At 54.5% G+C, this 24,458-nt stretch overlaps 1 protein-coding gene across 5 annotated transcripts in view; it reads right to left on the bottom strand.

The window, feature by feature from the left end:
- Nucleotides 1-24,306, bottom strand: part of SGSM2 (small G protein signaling modulator 2) — a 39,028-nt gene extending 14,722 nt beyond the window's left edge. For 3 of the 5 annotated variants that reach the window (XM_070774299.1, XM_070774301.1, XM_070774303.1), the window contains exons 1-11: nt 23,098-23,251; nt 17,869-17,944; nt 3,706-3,868; nt 3,299-3,460; nt 2,969-3,036; nt 2,724-2,869; nt 2,323-2,457; nt 1,724-1,848; nt 1,266-1,333; nt 972-1,132; nt 683-809 (exon numbers count right to left, since the gene is read on the bottom strand). In XM_070774299.1, the coding sequence (XP_070630400.1) occupies nt 683-809; nt 972-1,132; nt 1,266-1,333; nt 1,724-1,848; nt 2,323-2,457; nt 2,724-2,869; nt 2,969-3,036; nt 3,299-3,460; nt 3,706-3,868; nt 17,869-17,944; nt 23,098-23,154 (1,288 nt within the window). In that variant the 5' untranslated portion in view covers nt 23,155-23,251. Of the gene's footprint in view, nt 1-682; nt 810-971; nt 1,133-1,265; nt 1,334-1,723; nt 1,849-2,322; nt 2,458-2,723; nt 2,870-2,968; nt 3,037-3,298; nt 3,461-3,705; nt 3,869-17,868; nt 17,945-23,097; nt 23,255-23,834 lie in introns of those variants that run through there. The other 2 variants (XR_011562228.1, XM_070774302.1) reach the window with 2 other exon arrangements.
- Nucleotides 24,307-24,458: the final 152 nt, after the last annotated feature.

Below are 24,458 nucleotides of genomic sequence, written 5' to 3'. Positions count from 1 at the left end.
TCGGTGATGCTCACTGTGGTGCTCTGACCAGAAAGGGAGCATTGGTAAATGCTTGTGGATCAGCCACCTGGAGCCCAAAGGGGTTAAGTCCGGGGGGGCAAGACCCACGAGAGCCAAGCCGACTTTCAACTCCCGGCCTCCAGAGGCCCCTTGTAGCTCCAAACCTCACCCTAGATGCCCCCGACTCCCACTATTGCCTCCGCATCAGTAGCAGGTTGGGGGAGAGGCCTGGCTAGAGCAGAGTCAGGGAACAATTTGCACCCACAAACTGCCCACAAGGCAGCGCTGACCCCGCACCCACACTTCCCTATGGGGGTCAGGCAGCAGGCTGAGGCGAAACGGAGAGCTCCCCACCTTCTATTTCTAGTCTCATCACATTTTTTCCCCTGGGGCAGGGCATGAAAAGATGGCCAAGAGAATACTGAACAGTGACTTCTGAGCCAACAGACCTGGGGTTACGAAGTGAGGAAAAGACGGCTAGATAAACAAGAGGCTACTTCTCAGAGGGACGGTTTGTGGGGGGACAGGTCCCGTGTGAGGCTGAGTGACAACCTGCCTGGGTCACCCCAGCCTGGGCAGCGGGCCCTGCCAGCCGCCCCACACCCCGGCCCCAGGTGACACTGCACCCCCCACCACCCGGAGCCCCGCTCCCTTCCTCCTGAGCGAGGTTTGAGACACTCACTGTGCTCGTGTCTGTGGCCAGGGTAGATGATCCGGAACACGTAGTCGGTCGCTCGCCCCGTGCTCACATCCTCCGCGTCCATGGACCGCAGGCTGCTGCGCTTCCGTAGCCTGGGGAACACCTTCCCCTGTAGAGGTAGGGTGGGTGGTCAGCCTGCCCTGGGTGGGTGGGGTCTGATGCAGGAGACCCCCAGGCTGCTGCGAACAGCTCCATGTGCAGAAGGATGGGGGACTGGGGTGGGGGGGGGCAGGAGAGAACCCAGTCCCTACCTCCCTTCACCCAGAGGTACCTTCCCCTGCTGGGTCCAGAGTGGGGGCTCCAGCTGCCCTCGAGGCAGAAGGCCGTTCTCCAGGCAGGACAGGAAGGATAGCAGGTGGCCCCCTTGTGGGAAGTGCAGCGGGGGCCTCTGGATGCCGTCCTGGCTCACCAGCACCAGCGTGCCGCCGCTCTCTGGGGGTAAACGTGCACCAGTGAGGCTGGGGAGAGGGCTCGGAGCCAGGGGCCGGTGGGAGGGGGACAGGAGGTCCGTGGGCCGCGCGGCCTCTTTCCCCTCACCCCTGCGCCCAGCACAGGGGAGGCTCACTTTGCTGGTGGCAGTGGATGCAGACGATCTGACTGAAGGGCACGACCAGGGCGTAGTCCCAGTAGACGCTGAGGAGAAATCAGATTGGTGTCACTGTGCCCAGAGACCTGTCACCCCGCCGAGACGCCGTGAGACTATCCAGAGGACAGCGTGACTGTGGCTGAGAAACAACCTCGGCCAGCTGTGTCTCCTGGGGCCCCGTGCTATCCTTGTAGCAGAGAGCCTGGCAGTCGCAGCTGCCCAGAACTTGGCTCAGACAAACCTCTCCTGCCCAGGCCTGGCTTGGTCTGAGAGATTCCGGGAACCTCTCCAGGTAGCCTCTCCCTGCAATTCTTGGCGTTGGGTAAGAAGTGAGGTCTGCCCCCTGGAGCAGGCTGGATCTCTCCATGCCCTCCCCGCCAGGGAGCAAGCCCCAACTCCCTTCCCTGACTCCTGGGAGGGGGTCTCAAAGCCCTCACCTCTTTTCCAGCTCAGAGTCCCCCAGAGTCCCGTTCATGAGCTGGTTGGGGGTCCACTTCAGAGTGAGGCTCTCTGCAGACTGGTGCAGGGAGAGGTAGCCAGGGACAGCCTCCATGTCCTCCTTCTACAGAAAGGAGACACACAGAGGACAGAGAGGGTGAGGGCCTGAGCGGCTCCTGGGATGGCCTGTGGAAGAGGAGCTCCAGGTGGGTCCAGGGGAGGCCAGACTGGGCCCATCACAGGATCTGGGCCTGGGAACCGGGAGGAAGCAGGGGCGTCATGTGCCCCTTGCAGACGTGGGCACCTCCTTTCCCTGCCTGGCTGGGGCCACTGCCTCTGCCCCGTGAGCCTCTTGGCTAGCAGATGTGTCCGGGTCAGTCACACCCAGGCTGGGTGTTCCCCCTGCCTGTTGGCCACCATTCCTGCCCCCTGAAGGCCTGGTCTCAGTGGGCCAGAGCCGATGCCATCGTGGCTCGTGACAGCTCAAGGTTGGGCGTGAGGTGTGTGAAATGAAGCCTCTGAAGGAAGGGCTGGATGTGGCTGGAGGTCTGGGCCCCTCAGGAAGGGGGCGGGGGGGGGGGGCGTTGGGCTCCCCTACCGGCTGCACCAGCACGTTGTTCTTGCCGTAGAGCAGCCGGGCCCTGGAGTTCTGGTGCAGCGACTCCACGTACTCGCGGGCGCAGGCGGCAAGCCTGTCCTCCGACGCACTGCCGCTTGAGTGTCGCTTGCGGATCTGCGCACAAAGTCATGGCTTGACCCCCGGTCCAGGGAGATCAGCGTGGGGGCCAAGGACCCCGAGAGTCCTTCCTGTCCCCAGTTTGCCCTCGGCCTCGGACCAGCTCTGTGCTCCTGGCATTTATTTAAGAGCCAGTGCGGGGAAGGCTCTCCCGGGCTGGCCGCTACCGCCTGTATCTGCCAGGAGCACACAGGCTGACTGCCCTCGCCACAGGCCCAGGGGCCCATCCTGGGTGAGCACGGGGTGGGAAGAAGGACACCTACTCCTAGGGCTGGGCGCTTCGCAGGGGAGTCCTGGCGATGCGGGGGACCCCGGATACGGTGTCTCTGGACCAGCTCATCAGCAGAGGGGTCAGTCCAGTAGTGGTCGGCTGTCTTGAGCTTGGTGTACTCCAAGGCACAGGGCCCCACTGTGGAGACAGGAACCATCAGCTCGGGGGTGGCCCCTTGGCACCTGCCCCGGAGCCACCGCTGTGGGCCAGCACAGGCCTCTCTGATCCCAGGCTTACCTAGAAGAGAGGCCAAGATGGGGCCAAACACAGGGTCTGCCAGTAATGCCTCCTTCTCGTAGTACTTGCTGCCAGGAAAGAAACAGACAGGGTGACCGCAGGGCTCCGGGCCTCCTTCCAGGGCTGTCAAGCTCACCAAGGAGACATGTCCCCACCCAATCCAAGTCCAGTAATCAAGCAGCAATGAGTCCACAAGGGCTGAGCTTTGTGGGTGACCTGGGTGGTCCCTGCTTTCTGGGTGCTACAGGGAATGGCGCATGCCTAGAGACCACGGTGGGCAGTCAGGCCTGGGGTGGGAGTGGGGAGCGGGTCTCAGGGAAGGGCAGTCACCTGCAGTTCTCCACCAGGTACTGCACGACCTTGTCCAGCACTTTCTCCATCAGCGCTGTGCGCACCCATATGTGCTTCAGGGCCTGCAGGCTGAGGGCTGGGGCCTTCCCGCTGGCAGAGCCCTGTCTCCGCAGGGTCTCCTGGTTGCCTGCCAAGGGTTTCCTGCAAAGAGAGAGGTGGGCTCCAGGAGTGTGAGGGCTTGGGGGGCAAGCCGCAATGCAGACTGGTGGCTCTGGGAACAGAGTCTGGTGCCACAAGACGAGAACCCAGAGGACTGACTGGGAGGAGGGGTTGGAGATGAAAGGGCCACCCCCCCTCATCACCCTTAGTCTGGCCCCTCACCCGAGAGGCCCTTGGAAATGGACCGAGCAGAAGGGAGGGGCGGGGCGGGGCCGGCCCAGGCTCACCTGCCCTCCACTTGCTGCTGCAGCTCCTGCACCTTGTGGCAAATCTCCCCGGCCACCGGGCACGTCTTCCCCACCTTGGTGAACAGGGCTGCCATCTTGTCACTGCGCAGGAAGCCGGCAGCGCGGCGCCTCAGCTGATGCAGGAGGCAAGCCTCCACCGCACCTGGGCCACAGAGGGGACGGCAACTAGCCTAGGCAAGACAGCGAGGGGAGAACACCCCTCCCTCATACCTGTGGGGAGCACAGGGGCGAGGACCGCCCCGGGCGAGGACTGGGGGGTGCAGTTCAGGCTTAGGGCGGCCAGGGAGATGCACCCCGACCTCCTCCCAAAGTGCTCCCGCTCGTGCCCCTGCTCCTCCCTGCCCAGGGTGGACCCCTGGGGGCTTTGACGTGCCATTCCATCCCCGTCCCCTCCCACCACCTGGCCTGGTATGTCATGCCTCCTGTATGTGGCATCGTCCTGAGGCTCTGAGGACAAAGCTGCCAGGGCGGGTGGTATGGGTGACTCCACCCCTGCCCACGAGGGCAAGCGCGGACAGCACCCCCAGGACAGGGGACGAGGGGAACACACAGCCCGGCAGCCCTCCTGGAGAGCACCGATGATGCGGTTGCTAAGGAACGAGGCTCTGGAGAAGGAGCTGAAATATTGATGAAGCCACTGCAGAGATCAGACCTGACAGCGGCCCTGAATTATTGATGAGCCCTGCGGGAGTGAGAGATTTCTCCTTCCCATGCAGGGAGGGCTTCCCTTCATTCATTCATATTTTTAGGGGCTAGGCCTACTCTCCGTCTGGACGCTGCTTACAGCAGACAAGCTCCACAGGAAGCAAAGAAGGGCGTGGTGGGGGAGGGTGGGGAGCTGCCCTGGGCACAGACAGATGCTAAAAAGAAATTAGTGTGGAAGTACGGGGGAGGAAGGGGCTTGGCCATGACTGAGGCCAAGCTGATTGTTTTACAGCTGAGGAAGGAAAGGCCCTGAAAGGGGAAGAAGGCTGATTCGCATCACAAAGTGGCAGAGATGGGAGGAGGAGCCAGGGCCCCAAACATGGGCTGAGCCCCTTTCACCTCCTCCAGGTGCGTTGGGGGTGGGGGCTCAAGGTGGGAGGAGGTCTCTTGCCTCATGTGTTCTCTTTTCACAGGGACTGGGCTGGAGGTGGGCTTCCCAGGTAGCACTAGTGGTAAAGAATCTGCCTGCCAATGCAGGACACACAGCTCAGTTCAGTTCAGTTCAGTCGCACAGTCGTGTCCGACTCTTTGCGACCCCATGAATCGCAGCACGCCAGGCCTCCCTGTCCATCACCAACTCCTGGAGTTCACTCAGACTCACGTCCATCGAGTCAGTGATGCCATCCAGCCATCTCATCCTCTGTCGTCCCCTTCTCCTCCTGCCCCCAATCCCTCCCAGCATCAGGGTCTTTTCCAATGAGTCAACTCTTCGCATGAGGTGGTCAAAGTACTGGAGTTTCAGCTTTAGCACCATTCCTTCCAAAGAAATCCCAGGGCTGATCTTCAGAATGGACTGGTTGGATCTCCTTGCAGTCCAAGGGACTCTCAACACACAGGTGGGTTCAATCCCCTATTCGGGAAGATCTCACATGCCTCGGAGCAGCTAAGCCCGTGAGCCACAACGACTGAGCCTGTGTTCTAGAGCCTGGGAGCTGCAGCTACTGAAGCCAGCAGGTCCTAAGCCCGTGCTCCGAAACAAGAGGAGCCACACACCACAACGAGAGAGTAGCCCCTATTCGCCGCAACCAGAGAGAAGCTCGTGTGGCAACAACAACCCAGCACAGCCAAAAACAAAAACAAAACTATATTTTAAAAAAAAACAAACAATCTGCATCTTAAAAAAAAAAAGAGAGAGAAACCGGCACTTGGGAAATAACCACTGAAAGCAGCAGCTGTCACCTAATTTCTGCCTTTACTGTTACGGTCACTGCTGTCCTGTAAGTTTTGGCTGTCTCTCGCACTGAGGTTGATACGTTTAGAGAGTCCCTATGGCCAAGCTGGAGGCTGGCCAGCTCAATGAGAGTGGTCCCGGGGTGGGGAGGGAGGTTACCGTCCCTGCCCTCTCCTGGGAGTTCAGGCCTGGGAGACGCAGCCTTTCCCTCCTGCCACATTCATACATGTGTGAGCATGTGTGTACGCAGACAGGTGTATCTACAGGGGTCATGTGTATATGAGGCATGTGGGGGAATCTTCGCTTCGGAGTCACATGCCCCGCTCTGCGGTAGGTCCCTGGAGGTCCTATGTAGCCCTGGGGCAGGGAGCACAGATGAGTGGCCTTTTAGTCCTAGGCTCTTGGTCCTGCTGCAGCTACACGCCCACACCTGGAGGAAAGTGGCGACTGTTTCCCAGGCTGGCAGTGCCCGTTCAGAGAGGGAGAAAAACAGAGAGGAACAGGAACCAGAGTGGCAGCAGGCAGCACCAGTCCTGCAGGGGACCGAGCTCCTCAGTGATGTGACTAATTGCTGGGGTAATGAGTCATTAGCCTTCCTACCTTCCCCAGGCGACCGTTGCGTGGCACGCACGAAGCCAGGCTGGGGAGCTGGGGATCCAAGCAGCAGCCTAGCCTCACCCAGCCTGCCAGGCAGCCTCTGGGCACGAGGCTGCGAGTTCTCTGGGAGTGGGCGGAGGCATGCCTCCATAATCACCGTGAGTAGGGAATGCTGAGAACAGCACACCAGGTGCCCCCACTCACCCTGTGGCCCTGAAGTGCCTCCTGTGAAACCCGGGCAAGGTGCCAGGCAACATCTGCAGCAGGAGAAACCTCTCTCGCCTCTCTACCTTCCAAGCAAAGTAATCAACCCTCTGCCAAAGTAACACCCTCTGCCAGGTGTTCCTAGTCTGAGTCCCCAGGCTCCTTAGTCAGGACTTGTTAGACCACACTATGCCTCCCCCGTTCCCAAAGGAGTGAACCTCGCAGAGGAGAAGTGCGTGTGATGAAAGATGTTATCGTGTGCAGTGTGTAGGCAAAATGAGATCATAACACTTGTAATAATTGAGAATTACTCTCCTGAGAGGGTCTGTGGATGGGCTTCTGGACTTTCCAGGGAGCTCCTAACTTTGCACACAGAATCATTGGCCTGCTCCCACATGCATAGGTGGGTGGTTCTTTTCTGAATAAGGAATCCTTGACTTTTGGTTTCTAAAAGGGGTCTCTGACCCCAGAAAATTTTAAAACCCAGCTCTAAGACTTCTGGGTTGAGCAGAATCACAGACATGTCCACTGATCGACACTCGCAGAGATGCAAGCACAAAGACCCGCCTGGTCCCTCTCCGTGTACAGTGAACCCACACTCAGAGCTGCAGCTGCAGAGCCACCAGCAATAATGTCCACCTCTCCAGCTGCCACACTCCCCAGGAGGGCCTCTCATGGATCATTAAGCTCCCCTTCCCAGGGGAAAGGCCACATAGAAGCCTCTGGAGGAGAGGGCCCTGGCAAGGAGACACCCATCACAGCCAAATCACCAAGTCGGCCGAAACCATCCCCCTTCTGACAGAGCTGTCCTGGCCCTGGTACCCCAGCAGTGACATGAAGGCTTCAGATACCAGGGTTCCTAGTACTACCCACAGCCACTCCGGATGCTCCCAAAGATGGGAAACACCATCCTGATAGTCGTTAGGCTCATTTCACGTAAGAAAAACACAGACTGATTAAGAACAAATCTACACTGTTACTGTTTTTGATGACTGGTTGGGATGGAAGCATTTGGGTGAGTGAATTGAAGCAGAGAAACAGACATGACTCAACAAGCTGGATCTTCTCACTGCCTGCCTATGGTGGCCTTTGGAGCTGCGGTACCAGAGGGGCCCAGGGTGCCCTCTCTACTCCGTCATCCTGCTCCACTGACAGCAAGGCTCAGGGACCTGCCGTCAGTGAGCCAGGATGAGAGTAGAGAGGGCACCCTGAAGCACCTTTGCACGCACACAGGCATGCACACGGGCACGACACATTCGTACGGTGTAATTACAATGCCACTCTGAAAAGAGTGAGGATGCGCTCTAGGAGCTCAGAACAGAAAAGTCTTTAAGAGACCTCTGGATGACAAAAAGGGTGGGGTAAACAAAAAACAGTTTTTTTAAGATTAGGATAAAAAAAAACTCTGGAAGGAGGCACAAGAAGCAATATAGTCTTGATTTCTGGGCCAGGTTACTGATTCAAAATAATAATCATAATTGCATCATGAAAGGATGCCAAAGATTCTCTCCATTCGGGAGGTGAATTGTCACACAACTCAGAAAGGCTCGGGATCTGTCCATGGGCACCCCACCCTTCACCAGCACTCAGCAAGTAGGGTCTGCAGGTTGGTTTGGTTCCCCACTCTTACAGGAGCACCTGAGCTCTGCTTAGGGCAGCCACTGGTGATCTGAGCTGCGCAGGGACCGAGAAACAATTCCGTGGGCTGAGAGCAGCTCTGGTGTCTCAGGAGCCCACAAGAATGGATTAAAGCGAGTGGGGCTTCTCTGGTGGTCCAGGGGTTAAGACTCCGCACTTGCACTGCAGTGGGTGGGGGTTCAGTTCCTGGTTGGGAACTAAGATCCCACGTGCCACGAAGCACAGCCAAAAAAAAAAAAAAAGAATGGACTAAAGCCATGGCTGCCCAGGAAACGCAGCAGTAGGGACTGAGAAGGGTCCTCAATCAGCCCTGGGTCCTCAGCAGCAGCCCCGGCTCTCATACGCACGTCCACAACTAAGCTGCGTTCAGCAGCCAAGGGGCCTGGACAAGCCCAGAAGAGTTATAGGGGGGCCCACTGAATGGCCTTCCAAAGATGACGCTAGTTGGCTGAGGTGGAGGACTCGGCGTCCAGAGTCAGCACAGCCTGACGTGAAGGCTGGGCCGGAGGCTCCGAGGCGGGAGGGGTGGCTAACGGGACGAGCAGGTGTCTTCAGTGTCCCAGCCCCCACCTCCGCCGGCTGCCATCTGTGCATCTGGCTAGTTCAGCCTCTGAGCGAGGAGAGTTAAACAGGTGGCTGGTCTGGGGCCTGGAGTTCTGGGGGACTTGACTCAGAGCAGAATTTTTAAAAGTCTTGGAGGGCAGAACCAAGATTTCCAGGAGAGGAGCAACCCCCCTGGAGATAGAAGCCGGGGTAGGATGGGCGGCCTCCTTTCACGCGGTGGATAAAGTGGGCGGAACAAAGAGGTGAGGCCGGCATCGCAAGCCTCTCCCCTCCCCACTTCCCTGGCTGGCTATTTCCACCCAGGGATTTATAACAGCTGCCTCCACGCGGAATGAGCATTTCTATGGTAACGGGGGGTACATTTTCCCTCCGCCTGCACTGGTGATGCTGGCTGTTTGCTTCAGCTTTGTGTGTTGGGGGGGGGTGGGTGGGGGGTGGCATTCAGCATTGTTCAAAGCCCTAAAACAAGAAACAACTCTCCCATCCAGACTTTCACTGGGAGGAGACAGCCCTTCCCTGAGATTCCGGAATTACACAGGTGAAGGAAATGAGGTTCATCCCGCACATACCCATCTTCCTTGTCCCGCTGGGGATGCATGGCAAAGTCCATGTGCAGAGCTCACACTGGCTGCCCAGGGAGCCAGGCCAGTGCCAGCCACACCCAGCTAGGCAAGGGACCCACTGTCTCAAGGACATCAATCCAGCAAATGTCCCTTCTCTTCGCTGTATCTTTCACTTTTCCCTATTAGATACTTTCCATTTGTATATAAGGGCTTGCCAGGTGGTGAAGTGGTAAAGAATCCACCTGCAATGCAGGAGATGCAGGAAGCCAGGGTTTGATCCTTGGGTCAGGAAGATTCCCTGGAGTAGGAAATGGCAACCCACTCCAGTATTCGAGCCTGAAAAATTCCATGGACAGAGGAGCCTGCCGGGCTACAGTCCATGGGGTTGCAAAGAGTCAGACACCACTGAGTGACTAACACTTCCCAGTATTCTTGCCTGCAAAGTTCCATGGGCAGGGGAGCCTGGCAGGCAGTGCATGGAGGTCACAAAGAGTCAGATGTGACTGAACACGCATGCATATTTGTAAATAAATATTCTCTATTTTCTTCAATTAAAAAAAATAAACCACCACCTCCCTTGGCCCTGTATCCCCACTTAGGTATTAAACCATTAAGCTGCTCCCCTTTATGTAACCTCTCTCAAGAACGTGGTGTATGTGCCACACAGCTGGATGGTGTGGTGACTGTTGTGACAGGTCATTTGGGGCTGTCTCCCTGAGGAAGGGCTTGGTCTTGATCTCCAGGGAGAGACTCCGGGTGCCCTTCCTTGGGGCGGTCTCCGTAGGCAGCCCGAGAAGGCGGGACAGGGTGGGGAGGGTGGACATGTGCCACGGTCCCCACCCCCCTCCAGATAGGCGCGCCTCTGGCTCTGTCAAGGTCAAGGATTTCCCACGGGCACTGATGGATGGGGAGACAGAGCACCGAGAGCTTTTCTTTTGGGACAGGGGAGCTGCAAACGCTCTTGTTTTTCTTACAAAACCAGCCTTCAGAGCCCGCCGCAGCAGTTGTGGTCAGCGCTGAGGTTTCAGGCCTCTGGCTTTCCCTATAGAAGCTCCCTCATGGTGGTGCAGGGGGGTCCAGTGTCTTGGGTTTCTACCCTTTTTCCTCTTTTTGAAATTTCACCATGACAGGCCACTGCCCAACTGACCATCCTACCACTGGGCAGCCAGATGATGGCTGGTCTAGTGTGGGCTGTTGAAGACAAGAGAGGGTAAGGTTTGTGCCCTTCTTGTGTTTGCTCTCTAGAACTACCCAGGTCCCCCAGCCCAGACCCTATCTCTGGTTTAAAAGACCAAGGATGGGAAGGGGAGGAAGCAGCCTCAGCCAATAATAGGTCCTTCCTGGTTCTAGCTGGGGGTCCAGGATCAGGGAGGACCCTTCAGAAACATCTGGTCCCTTCCCTTGTTCTTCCCACCTCCCCTGGGTACCGAGTCTAGACCGTGAAGCCCCCACAGCTCACAGATGTGTGTACACAGCCTTGGGGACAGAGCCTGGGTCAGTTTGGGAATAGGACTATCTCTGTGTGTTGAGTGAACACAATGTCATCAGTCTACAAGGCAAATTCAGTTATGAAAACTCAGTGACTAGCATGTAGTGCTGTGAAGTGAGTCGCTCAGTTGTGTCCGACTCTGCAACCCCATGGCCCATACAGTCCATGGAATTCTCCAGGCCAGAATACTGGCGTGGGTAGCCGTTCCCTTCTCCAGGGATCTTCCCAACCCAGGGAGCAAACCCAGGTCTCCCACATTGCAGGCGGATTCTTTACCAGCTGAGCCACAAGGGAGCAGGACTTTAGACCCCTCCCTCCTGTATCCAACATCCAGGTCCGACACCCAGAGGGTGGGACAGATTTGCATACTTATTTGTCTCTTCTGTAGGCTTATATGCCCAGAATCCTATTTAAGGATGCCTTCAATACAGATGTGTTGAAATAAAAATATTTCCTGTAACTGCTAAGTCGCTTCAGTCGTGTCTGACTCGGTGCGACCCCACAGACGGCAGCCCACCAGGCTCCCCCGTCCCTGGGATTCTCCAGGCAAGAACATTGGAGTGGGTTGCCATTTCCTTCTCCAATGCATGAAAGTGAAAAGTGAAAGTGAAGTCACTCAGTTGTGTCTGACCCTCAGGGATCCCATGGACTGCAGCCTACCAGGCTCCTCCATCCATGGTGTTTTCCAGGCAAGAGTACTGGAGTGGGGTGCCATTGCCTTCAATAAGTTACATATACTTGCTATTTCTATCTCTTCTTCCATCCATCCTCTCCTCTGCTTCCTTTTCTTTTTTTTAAAAAAAAACAAAACATTTCATTATGGAAAATTCCAAACATATACAAAAGAGGATGATAAAATGAACCCCCATGTACCCATCACACACCATAAACAAGGCTTGACCAATCTTATTTTAGTTATACCACCTCCAACCACTTCCCCCTTATTCCTAGGTTATTTGGAAACCAATTTTAGACATCCTGTATTTTTTCCCATAAATATTTTAGTATGTATCTCTAAAAGATGACTTTTAAAAACATCTGCCTAATACCTGTACTGCACCTACAGAATTAATAATAATTTCTTAATATCTTCAAATTCCTAGATTGGGTTCCCAGAGTTCAAATTCCTGATTGTCCAGATGTTCCAAGTTCCCAGGAACATGGATTCCCAGAGGGAATCCAGGAGAAGGTTCTAGGAGGCTTTATGGGGAAGGTTATAAGATCACTTTCAAGAACAAAGCAGAAGGTCGCTGGTGGTGATGACACTTACTGAGCACTTACTGCATACTCCATGCGGTGTGCTTTGCCCCCCTCACTCCTTTAACCCCTCATAACAACCTTATGGTGTAGGTTCAGAGTTGCTGAGTAAGTGGCCATGGTGGCATACTTGGTGACATGGTCAGTCTGTGAAGCCAGGTCAGGTCTGTCGGACTCCAGTGTCTCGGTCAGCTGCAGACCGCTGCCACCTGCCCTCAGCCACGCCCCAAGGCAAGGGGAGCAGAGCCAGAGCCCCAGAGGGCCTTCCTGCCTACCCGATCACTTCCGGGTGCAAAGTGGGGAGCCACATATGCTGAGAATGAGCTGTTTGTTCAGTGCGAGCAGGAAGCAGAGAGAAGGGATCCCTTTCACTGAAGGGAGGGAGACTGAAAACTGCCTGGCGTCTGACTCTCAGAACCTGCGGCAGCATCCCAGGTGGGATGCATCTTCCCATCACACCTGCTTCTCTCAGCTCATTAGTATATCCCCGCCTTTCCCTAGAGGAGCTAGCTGCTGCTGCGGACCTTCCCCGGCTAATGAAAGCCGCTTAGCAACAGGGAGCTGGTTAATAAAGCCCTGGTGCGGTTCCCAGCTCGAGACTCCACCCCCATCTCCCATTACAGCTCATCCTCAGCCTGAAGCAACCTCAGGTGGACCGGGCGGGTGGAGGGCAGGGAGCCTGGGGACTGATGGCAGGGCTGGCCCCCTCTGGCCTGGGCCCACCCCCAATGCCAGAGGATATCTACACATCTAAGAACCTGCTTGGCCAGGCCTGGAACCTCTCTGTGGGCCTCCTAAGACCCTTCTACCCACTGGTGGTTAAAAATCCAACCTCAGCGCCCAATGGGGATGGAGCAAACAGAGACACTGGGGAGGCAGACACTCCCAGACCTGAGCTGGGAATTGAGGGGAGGCCCAGTGCTCCTCGGTGGAGCCCTAAATTACCCCAGACCCCTCCATGGGAAGAGAGTGAGCAGGCATATTACAAATGCAGAGTTCAGACAATCCGCTGTTTGACCCTGAGCTTGAGTTGCTCACAAGGCACCTTGCCCTCTGGAGGAGGGGGTGGCGGGAGATACTGGCCTACACGTGGGGGTTCAAGATGCGGAGTGAAAACAGAAAGCATTCATTTCACTCAGCAGTAAGTGTCCACAATCAAAAAGTGTCAAAGGCCATATTAGGAAAATGCAAACTTGACATGACTTTTCAAGATAAAGGGGAGAGGGGCTTCCCTGGTGGTCCAGTGGCTAAGACTCCACATTCCCAATGCAGGGGTCTTGGGTTCGATCCCTGGTCAGGGAGCTAGAGCCCATATGCCACAGCTAAAGATCCAGCATGCCACAACAAAGACTCAGTGCAGCCAAACAAGTAAAAAAACAGATACATAAACTAAAACAAAAAGATGAAAAGGGGATATCAGAGAACCATCTCCCACGGTGGGGTTTGGGTCTGTTCTCTGGGAGGGGGGTGCAGTCACCAGGTCTGGGGGGCTGGGAGGGGGCATCTCAGGGTAGCGCTGCAGCCACGCTCCTTGGTCGGAGAGCAGCACACAGAGATCCCGTCCCTGCCGGCCGGGTGTGCCAGCAGGGCCTGCTCACAAGGCTTCCACCTGCAGGGGCCTGACCAGCTTCTAGACAGACAGGTTTCGAAACAAGCACAGCAAACACACAACAAAGCGTCTTCCTTGCCAGGCCCGGAGTCTCCCTCTTCCCCTTGAGGAACAGGAACTTTCCTGGGTTTACCCGGGGCTAGGTGTTGACCCAGGGATTTTTCAGTTCCATTTTTAAGGCTCTCCAGAAGGTGATGTTTCTGGTCCAAATGTCTATATTCTAAGGAAGCTTAGGGAAGCTCTTCTAGCTCAGGCTCTGCCCTCTTCAGTCAGACACCCCCTAGCCATCCTCTGCCATGAACAGAGGGGCCAGGGCAGGGGGGCCCAGGATCCCAGGCCTCTACAAAGCTCAAGGGAAAGGGGTCACTCGCTGCATAGCTAATCCAGTCTCCACAGCCTTCACTCCGCTCCCTTTCTCTGCACTCCCATTTCCCCTCAGAATAAAGCTGACTTCTGGATATGGCTAGGACCACTGTAAGACCCAGGGCAGGGGACTTCCCTGATGGTCCCTGGTTAAGGCTCTGTGCTGCCAATGCAGAGGGCATGGGTTCCATCCCTGGTTGGGGAACTAGGGTCTCACATGCCATGCAGAATGGTCAAAAGAATTTTAAAACCAGACCCAGGGGAAGAATGGATCCACTTCCAACTAAAAATGCACTTCTGAACGTTTTCCCAGTGGGTGAAGGAGCCTGGCATATCAGACTCTCCAAAAAGCCAAAAGACTGGAGTTTGCCATCAGTACATGCCTATTCTTCCTGCCTGCCCCCCCAACACCCCCAGGAATCCCTGGTTATGATTCCACCATGTGATGCAGGCAGGAGAAAGGGCTGATAATCACTGCTTTAAACCAACCTTATTTTGAGCCCAAGCTGGGATCCACTTCACCACTGAACACCACCATTAGTACAGTGTCAGGATTCCTCTTCTCGTGGGTCTCAGATGCCCGGCTCAACTTAGCTTTATTCTGCTGGCAGCCCCTCCTGCTGGCGTTCCCTTTAGTGACTGTGCACTGAGCCCAAGGCAGAGGCAGCAAACTGGCAGAGGCTTGCAGATGCCTCTTGTTGAGCCCACACAAATTTTTTTTTAATGAGAGTTAGTTATCAGCATTTAAAAACTGGGACATTTCATACAGAAACCCAGACTGCTGGCTTCTCTTAAAATAAAACAAAGGCCACGGCAAGCCCAGGACCAGCATTCCTGCAGAAGCTGAGTGGTGGCTGCCCCCTTCAAACCTGGCCAGGGCTGTACCCACTCCTGCCCACTGCCTGCTGTTCTACATCCGGATTTTCTCATCTGACCCTGTGGGCATTTCAGTTTGCGCTTTGACCTAAGGTACCTCCTGAAATCCAGCCAAACTTGGGTCAGTTTCATAGACTCTTGATCTATTTCAGTGACCGAAACTGACTGAAAGTGCAAGAATCATTCCTTTTGAAGGTGGTATCGCTGCCTGCTGGAAAGAGCCATGCGCTTCAAGGCAAGAGGCTGAAGTGAAAGCCTTGCTGTTTCCCCGGGACCCCTGGACTGATCAGAGGACAGCAGGCAGTTTCTTCTCACCCTAATGGTGGGATGCCCACAGCTTCCCGCCTGCCTCTCTTCCCCCGTTCCCCCACCGCCACCCACCTTCGGCATCCATGCACAAGCTGTTTTTGCTATTTCATTGTTCTGCGTTTGCTGTGTGTGCTCCGGACGAAACTGAGCACCATTGCCATGGTGCCACTGGGCCACTAGCAGAGCCCTTCTGGTGACAATGACAGACAGTGGCTGATGTCAGGGGGACTCAGCATAGGTAGAAGGGAGTAGGGTTCTAATACTCTTTAAAGTCACTTATTGCGAGACCAGCATGGTTTTTCCCCAGTAGGGCTTCTGCCAGAGAAAAGGTGGGATCGGATTGGTCCTGTGGACCTGAGAAGAGCTGCTGCTGCTGCTGCTGCTGCTGAGTCATTTTAGTTGTGTCCGACTCTGTGCGACCCCACAGACGGCAGCCCACCAGGCTCCCCCGTCCCTGTGACTCTCCAGGCAAGAACACTGGAGTGGGTTGCCATTTCCTTCTCCAATGAAAGTGAAAAGTGAAAAGTGAAAGTGAATTCGCTCAGTTGTGTCCGACTCCTAGCAACCCCTTGGATTGCAGCCCACCAGGCTCCTCCGTCCATGGGATTTGCCAGGCAAGAGTACTGGAGCTATATCATCTCAAAGAATCAACTTACCCAAAAGGGAGATGGTAGGACCTCAAATCCTGCAAACCTAGCTTCAGCCTTAATGCCCAGAAGAGGAGGAAAGACGGACGTTTTCCTGAGCTCTTACAAAGGTAGGAATGTTCACATGCATCATCTCAATCCCCAGGAAAATTCCTTGAGGTGGGAATCACCACCCTGTTTTTAGAGGAGCAGACTGATGGTGACAGAAGTCAAGAAACGTGTCCAATACAACTTGAGAAGAAGAGCATCAGGATTTGCCTGAACCCTCAGCCTGTTACTCGGGCTCTGCTCACAGGCCGCCTCTCCCCAGTCGCTTCCCACATTTCTCTGCTTTTTTTTTTTTTTCATAGCTGTTACCACACCTGTTACTGCAGGATATATTTCTGTGCTTTTGTTTTCTGTCTGCCTGCCCACAGAGTGTAATCCCCTGGGGACAGAGAGACAGTTCACCTCGTCACTGCTGTTTCCCTGCCTGGTAAAGGAAGCGTCTGGAACCTGGGGGACCTTCGGTGTCTGCTGCTGGACGGGTGGGAAGGGCGGCTCTGTCAGCCTCACCAGGCTACTGTGAGAAGTGTCCCTCTCTTGATCTGCTCCTTTGATTCCTTCCCCTCAGAAATGCACAATCTCCCTTCCGTGAACAGCAACCACAACCTCAGAGGCCAAGGAAAACAACACAAAGATGGCAAACGACGCAGAACCACTAAGCCCAGGCACCACGACTACGTGCTCGGGAGCCCGGGAGCCGCAACTACTGAAGCCCACGTGCCCCAGAGCCTGTGCGCCGCAACGAGAAGTCACCGCAATGAGAGGCCCACACACCGCAACTACAGAGGAGCCCGTGCAGCCACAAAGACCCAGCACAGCCAAAAATACATAAATAGATACTTTTGAAAAAGATGGCAAATTCAAAGTCAAATTCCTGGAAATCCAAGAAAACTCAGTTGTGTGCAGAGACAGTCTTGCTCCTACAAAGGCAGAAATGTTCACGCTGAGCAGGAAGCAGTGGTTTATTACAGACTTTCTCTTCTCTGAGCGGGGAAGTCTTGGCTAGACTTCCTCGATCCTCCTGTGGATTTGCATGCAATTGAGTGTCTGGCGAGTTGGGAATGCTGAAGCAATGCAGGTGGGATTGATTAGAAAACAGATATAGCACAGAAAGCATCCAAAGGCAGAGGCCCATCCCCAAAGTTAATGCAAGGATAAACCAGCACCGTGGTTCCCCAGCCCAACTACTGAGGCCGGCAGTTCTTAAAGTGCAGTCTCTGGACTAGCAGCACTGGCATCTCCTGTGAACTGCTTAGAAATGCAAATTCCTGGGGTCACCTCAAAGATACTAGAATCAGAAACTCCAGGGCTGGGACCCAGGAACCTATTTTAACAAGCCGAACAGGTGACTCTAGGCTTCCCAAGTGGCTCAGCAGTAAAGAATCCGCCTGCCACTGCAGGAGACACAGGAGACATGAATTCAATCCCTGGGTTGGGAAGATCTCCTGAAGGAGGGCATGGCTGCTGCTGCTGCTGCTGTAAGTCACTTCAGTCATGTCTGACTCTGTGCAACCCCACAGATGGCAGCTCACCAGGCTCCGCCATCCCTGGGATTCTCCAAGCAAGAACACCGGAGTGGGTTGGCATTTCTTTCTCCAATGCATGAAAGTGAAAAGTGAAAGTGAAGTCACTCAGTCGTGTCTGACTCTTCGTGACCCCATGGACTGCAGCCTACCAGGCTCCTCCACCCATGGAATTTTCCAGGCAAGAGTACTGGAGTGGGAGGGCATGGCAACCCACTTCAATATTCCTGCCTGGAGAATCCCATGGAGAGAGGAGCCTGGCGGGCTACCGTCCATGGGGTCACAAAGAGTGGGACATGACTTAGCCACTATAACACAACAACAACAGCAGATAACTATGATGCTAAAATTTGAGCACTACTGTCTTTAGGGACTAGACATATAAAGCAGATTCTTGGGCCCTGGAGATCCTAATTCAGTAGGTCTGGGATGGGACCCAACAAGATTTCATAAGCTTCTGAGTTGATTCTGACTTACAACCCGATTTAAAAACTACTGACCCTGAGGACTCTTCCTGTGGCCCCAGGGCAGTATCCTCAGTTTTTAAACCCCTCTCTCATTACCCTCCAGTCACTCACTCACCACACAGAGCAAGGATGTGGCTGCTATCTTCATGCACAAACTTCCTGGTGACAGCCTCCTCCATGATTTGCTTCACCTGTAAATAAATGGGCGGCACCATTATTGATTGATTGATTGATCAAAGGCCTGTGAGCAAGTAAATAGCTTGGCTTGCCTGCTTGGTCTGAGTTCAGCCACTTGCAGAGTAGAGGATAGGAATGGGAGGGGTGGGGAAGCAAAGTTTCTTCAATACAGACATTGCCAAATGTCTTGGAAAGTCAACCAGGAAAAGGTAGCCTGCCTGGCTCTTCTGTCCATGGGATTTCCCAGGCTGGAATACTGAAGTGGGTAGCCATTTCCTTCTCCAGGGGATCTTCCCAACCCAGGTCTCCTGCACCACAGGCAGATTCTTTACCAACTGAGCCATCAGGGAAGCCAAAAAAGGTGCTATAAATCCACTAATCCATCAGTTCAGATATTCCAACCCAGGAGGAAGGGCCGTGCTGTGAGAACAGGGATGGGATGCTATTTGCTCATCTGTACTTGGCTGCAGAAGGCTTGTCCTTCAGGGACAAATTGTCTCAGTACAGGCCGCAGGAAGACACCTGACCCTCCTTTTCTCCCTTCTCCGAGGGGAGGGTAGGTCCATCCAGGTCTCAGGGACACTCCCCACATGCTCACAAGCCCAGCCTTCTCTCTGTCTAGGCAAAACCCTATGTTCGGGTTCCTACCTGAATGTAAAAGCTTCAGAATACCTTGTAAGGTAAGCAGTCACAGCTTTCTTTAGAAAACACTTTAAAAACCTTTTAAATTGATGTACAATAAGTATATAGAAAAGGGTATATATTCATTGGAAGGACCATTGCTGGAGCTCCACCTGATTCTAAGAGTTGACTCACTGGAAAAGACCCTGATGCTGGCAAAGGTTGAAGGCAAGAAGAGAAGAGGGCAGCAGAGGGTAAGCTGGTTAGATAGCATCACCGACTCCATGGACAAGAGTGGTGGGAGACAGTGGAGGATGGAGGAGCCTGGCATGCTATAGTCCAGGGGGTTGTACAGAGTCCAACACTACTGAGCGACTGAACGAGAACAAATATATCGTAATTACATAGCTTGAAGAATTTTTACAAACTGAACACACCTGTGAAAGTAGCATCAGCTCAAGAAACAACACGTGACCAGCACCCTAAAGTAGCCCTGGACTCTGCCATGACTCCTTCTAGTCACTACTCCTTTCCAAGGTACCCACTACCCTGACTTCTAACATGGTAGAGCACATGTGTGGGATTTTGTGCTTTTTATAGATGGAATTGCTCAGTGTGTAGTTTGTGTGACTGTGAGATTTGTTCATGTTGTATGTGGATGTGCATTTTTCATTCTCCATTGTGTGAACAACCCATAGCTGACTGGGATTTGGGTAGCTTCCAATTTGGGGCTGTTATGGACAGTGCTGCTATGAACACTCTAGATGTGTCTTTGTGTGAACATGGGGCTCATTTCTTTGGATTTATATTTTTAGGCAAGGAATTTCTGATGAGGGTATTTGGCATTATGAGATTTTTGCCAATTTACATTCCCATCAGCAGTATAGAAGGTTCTAGTTGCTCCCAACACTGAAGCCAAGCACTTTTGATGCCCTGGGGGAACCTGTGTGGGTGTGTGTGTGTGTGTTAGTTGCTCAGTCATATTGGACTCTTTGCAACCCCATGGACTGTAGTCCACCAGACTCCTCTGTCCATAGAATTCTCCAGGGAAGAATACTGGAGTGGTTGCCATTTCCTTCTCCAGGGGATCTTCCCCATCCAGGGGTTGAACCTGAGTCTCCTGAATTGCAGGCAGATTTTTTAACCATCTGAGCCATCCGGGAAGCCCCTGGGGGAACCTGCCAAGAGACAAATACTAATACTGAAGATTAGAGGGATGGATTACCTCAATCCCTGTCTTAAATCTTACTGATTTAGTGAGCTCTGGTCAGAGCGAGCCTTGCCATTCTTTGGACAGTGTCCTGTGTCCAGCGTCCTGATGCTGCCCTTGCTCTCCAGGCCCTCACTTCTGTTTGTAAGGTGGTAGAGCTTCTAAAGTCTGGGAAGGATGGAGGAAGGACCAGGAGTCTCCTCCTTACTGCAAAGTGCTCATGGTTAGTGGTTTAGGTAAAGGAGGATCCGATCGATCCTGCACTCTAAACTATTAAAAGCTTCCTAGATTACTTCCCAAGGGGTGTTTACATTAAACAGAGCATCATGTCACAGCTCAAAGACCAGTAGACATCTAAGGCAGGCTGCTGGGGCAGATTTTTGGATTAGGAGGACCTATAGATGCCTTTAGTGGCTCAGACAGTAAAGAATCTGCCTGCAATGCAGGAGACCCAAGTTTGATCCCTGGGTTGGGAAGATCCCCTAGAGAAGGAAATGGCAACCCACTTCAGTATCCTTGCCTGGAAAATCCCATGGACAAAGGTGCCTGGCAGGTTACAGTCCATGGGGTTGCAAAGAGTCGGGCACGACTGAGTGACTAACACACACACACACATACCTATGCCCTGGGAATTCCCTGGCGGTCCAGTGGTTAGAACTTAGTGCTTTCACGCCCGGAGCCTAGGTTCAAACCCTGGTCAGGGAGCTAAGATCCTGCAAGCCATGCAGTGCGGACCAAAAAAAGCAAAAGGACTACAGGTCCTTTGTGAAAAGCCAGCTTAGTCAACAATCGCCCCCGCTGTCTCTATATGTAGGATAAGAAAGGATATGTTTCTCTCAAAATCAAGCCCTGAAGGTCAAGGGAACCAAGAGTTCAGAGCGGGTCAACCTCTATCAGGTCATATACAGAGCTGTGGCATATCCTGGACATTTCTCACATTTGTCTAAGAATCATTCTCAGAGTAGTACAGACAGCCCTTCTAAATACTGCCTTCCCTGAAATCTCTGCTATCATCCCTGACTAACCCCGAATTTGGAACGCACCAACAATCCTAGCACATGCACCCATAGTTTGGGTATAGCTACATTTTTACTCTTGTTTACACTGTTCATATGAGTCTCTGTCACTACACTGTTTCCTGAGGATAATCACTGGGATTTAAGATTTCTTTTTTCCTTGGGGAGACAAGACTTAGGGCTTAAACGTTAACGTGATATACGCCTGGACTTAAAAAAACTTTTGGCCAAGTCACAACAAAAGCACAATGGAGCTTCTCAAACACAGTTGGAAAGGTGATGGCTTCAGCTGCCTCTTTGCCAACAGGAAGGAAGGAAACACATTTAGGGCACAATAGCCAGGCTATAATTAATGCAGAGCCTTAATTATGAGCCTTCCAGAATTCTATAAGAACCCTGAGCCTTCTCCAGTCCTGAAACCTCTCAGTTCAGTCGCTCAGTTCTGTCTCTTTGCCCCCCCCCCCCCCCCCCCGCCCCGCCATGGACTGCAGCACACCAGGCCTCCCTGTCCATCAGCAACGCCCAGAGCTTGCTCAAACTCATGACCATTGAGTCAGTGATGCCATCCAACCATCTCATCCTCTGTCGTCCCCTTCTCCTCCTGCCTTCAATCTTTCCCAGCATCAGTGTCTTTTCAAATGAGTCAGTTCTTTGCATCAGGTGGCCAAAGTATTGGAGTTTCAGCTTCAGCATCAGTCCTTCCAATGACTATTCAGGACGGATTTCCTTTAGAATTGTATGTTTTGATCTCCTTGCAGTCCAAGGGACTCTCAAGAGTCTTCTCCAACACTACAGTTCAAAAGCATCAATTCTTCGGTGCTCGGCTTTCTTTATAGTCCAACTTTCACATCCATACATGACTACTGGAAAAAACATAGCTTCAACTATACAGACCTTTGTCGGTAAAGTAATGTCTCTGCTCTTTAATATGTAACCTCTAGGAAAGGGGAAAGAAACCAATATGGTAAACTTTTCTATATCAGCTAAATATCAGTATCCCTATTTTAGAGATGTAGAAATTGAGACTCAGAAAGGTTAAGTAACTTATTCAAGATCACAAAGAACTAGGTCCAGACTATTTCAAAGTTTATGCATTCCCATCAGACTCTGTAGTCTCCAAGATCAATAGGCCTTATTTACCAAACATTTATTGAGTGCCAATGATCACTGAGATCAAACCAGTCAATCCTAAAGGAAATCAACCCTGAATATTCATTGGAAGGACTGCGGATGAAGCTGAAGCTTCAATACTTTGGCCACCTGATGCGAAGAGGCAGTGCATTGGAAAAGACCCTGATGCTGGGAAAGATTGAGGGCAGGAGAAGGAGCGACAGAGGATGAGATGGTTTTTGGATGGGATCATCGACTCAATGGACGTGAGTTTGTGCAAACTCCCGGAGATAGTGAAGGCCAGGGAAGCCTAGAGCACTGCAGTCCATGCGGTCGCAAAGAGTCGGACACGACTGAGCAACTGAACAACACTGAGTGCCTACTGTGTGCCAGGCATGGCTATAGAGTTCTGGATAAAACAGGTGTCCTGCCTCATGGAGTTGACTGGGCTCCATTCAGAGGCTGCATCCATTCTAATCCACTCTGGGTTTGGAGCTCTCCAGCGTGCCTATGCGGGTGAGTCATTCACACGGGCACCTCCCCTTCCCGCCCCCCCCCCCCACCCCGCCCCATGAATTGAAATGGCTTTTAGGGCAGGGACAAAGTAGAGGACATTAGTACGTACAGGGAAGGACTTCTCTTTGTGACATGGGCGGGGGGGCTCCTCAAAAGAGAGGAAAAAAAAATCTGAGTCTTAAAAACCATTCTCAAAAAGCCCCCTTGGCCTCTGGGTATGGAGGTGGGCGTGGAGTGAGAAGATGTGGTGTGCGGCGAACCCTCATGCACCCGAGACTCAGTTCCCAGAAAGATAACCGAATGGGGTGTAGGGCAAACCGGAGCTAAGCCCCCAAGTCACCGGTTTAGCGCGGGCCCCGCCCCCTCCCCAGGCGGCGAGGGCAATGAATGGGCAGCTCGGTTCTCCAGAAATCGCCGCCACCCCTCCCCCTCGGTCTCCCAGAGCTGCTGCTGTCACAGGGCGGGGAGCTGCGGGATCGCGGAGCAAACAAACCCTGAAGCGCCGGCCTAACCCCTGGGGCCGAGGGGTGCTGCCCCCTGATTCGGGAGTCGGGCGGGAACCGCAGTCAGTCCAGGACCGGCCTCCGTCCGAGGCCGGTGAGCGCCCGCACCCTGGGATGGGCGCAGATCTTTCTGTCCCGTGGGCCGTGAGGACAGGGACGCGAGCCCCCGGAGGTCCGTGCCCCGACTTTACCTCCTTTTTCACGTTCCACAGCAGTTTCTCTTTGACCGCGTCCTCCGCGCTGCCCATCTTGCGGCGGCTGACCCGGGGAAGGTGCCCAGCGGCCCCCTATGCCCCCCACGCGCCCTCGCCGCCTCCGCGCCTCTCAGCTCAGCGCCCCACGCACCAGGCGGAGCCCCCGCCCGCCGCGCTCCCCGCCAGCCGCCGCCGCCGCCACTGCCCGGTGCTGGGCTCCGCAGCCATCTTCCGAGCCCCGCACAGACGTCAGGAGCCTGGCCCGGCCCCTTCCCACTGCCGGGGGCGGGGTGGGGGGGTGCGCTCAGCTACGGGGAGGTGGGGGGGTCGGGCCGGGGGGAGACTGCGCGTGCCTGGGGGCGGCGTGCCCGGGCGCGCGCCCCGCGGGCCGCTGTCATAGCAACGCGCCGGCTCCAGCCCCGAGGGCGCGAACCCGCATTGTGAGCGCCGGTCGCCCGCCCTGCACAGCGCTGGGCCGAGGAGGCGGGGCGCGCCCCTGGACCCCCGCCCCAGGCGGCTAAGGGGGGCAAGTCGCTCTTGCGAAAGCTGGCCCCATCCAACTGGATGTTCCGTGATTCCTACACGCTCGATTTCCCGACGGGAGGGGCCGGGACCCCCGCGCCTCGAGTCTGATTACTGGGAAGCCCGTGTTGGTCCCCCGGCTGGGAGGAAGGTGGTGGCGCGCCATCGTTTCTTTAAAACCCCCTGCCGGCTGGGCGCCCTCCGTTGCAAACCTTGTTGATAGAGGAGTGGGAGAGCAGCCGCCCCCGTCTGCAGAGGCGCGGCTGGGTCTGAGAGCGCCAGAGTCACGGTGAGCCGTCCCTCTTCCGAGGGGTCGCCACGACCCGTCTGGCTTTTCTCGCAGCTACATGGGACGTGGGGGCGCGGGTTGGAGTAACTGGGACCAGCGGGAACTGGCACGGAAACTGGAGGTGAGACAAGCACCTTCAGCACGATTTGCTTGGTAGGCTTAAGCAGCCCCACCTGGGAACTGAGGGCGACAAACGGTGGCCCAAAGTGACAAAGAACACCTGCTGCTCCCAATCGAGGAGCGGCGTTCACAAAGATAGCTGAGAGGAGGGGCTTAGCCCTCTATCGCACAAATGGAGAATCTTCCTAAGTGATGCAACATGATAGCGCAAAAAAAATAAAAACTCAAGGAAGCATATCGGCCCTCCGAAATTGAAAGCCCAAGCCTCGAGCCCGCATCCGGCGTTTTCAAGTCCCCCAAAGCAGACCACTAGCCTGGGAAAAGTTTACGCGGAGGTTTCGCCTAGAGGCTTGTGTAAATAAACCTCGCGAGAGATCGCGAGGAGCCCCGCCCCACCAGGAGAGGACACGCCCCCGAGGCGGGGACC

Source organism: Bos indicus, chromosome 19 (assembly GCF_029378745.1).
Source record: "Bos indicus isolate NIAB-ARS_2022 breed Sahiwal x Tharparkar chromosome 19, NIAB-ARS_B.indTharparkar_mat_pri_1.0, whole genome shotgun sequence".
NCBI classification, from domain to species: Eukaryota; Metazoa; Chordata; class Mammalia; order Artiodactyla; family Bovidae; genus Bos; species Bos indicus.
The sequence above is the reverse complement of the archived record's forward strand: the minus strand, read 5'-3'. Positions and strand labels throughout refer to the sequence as shown.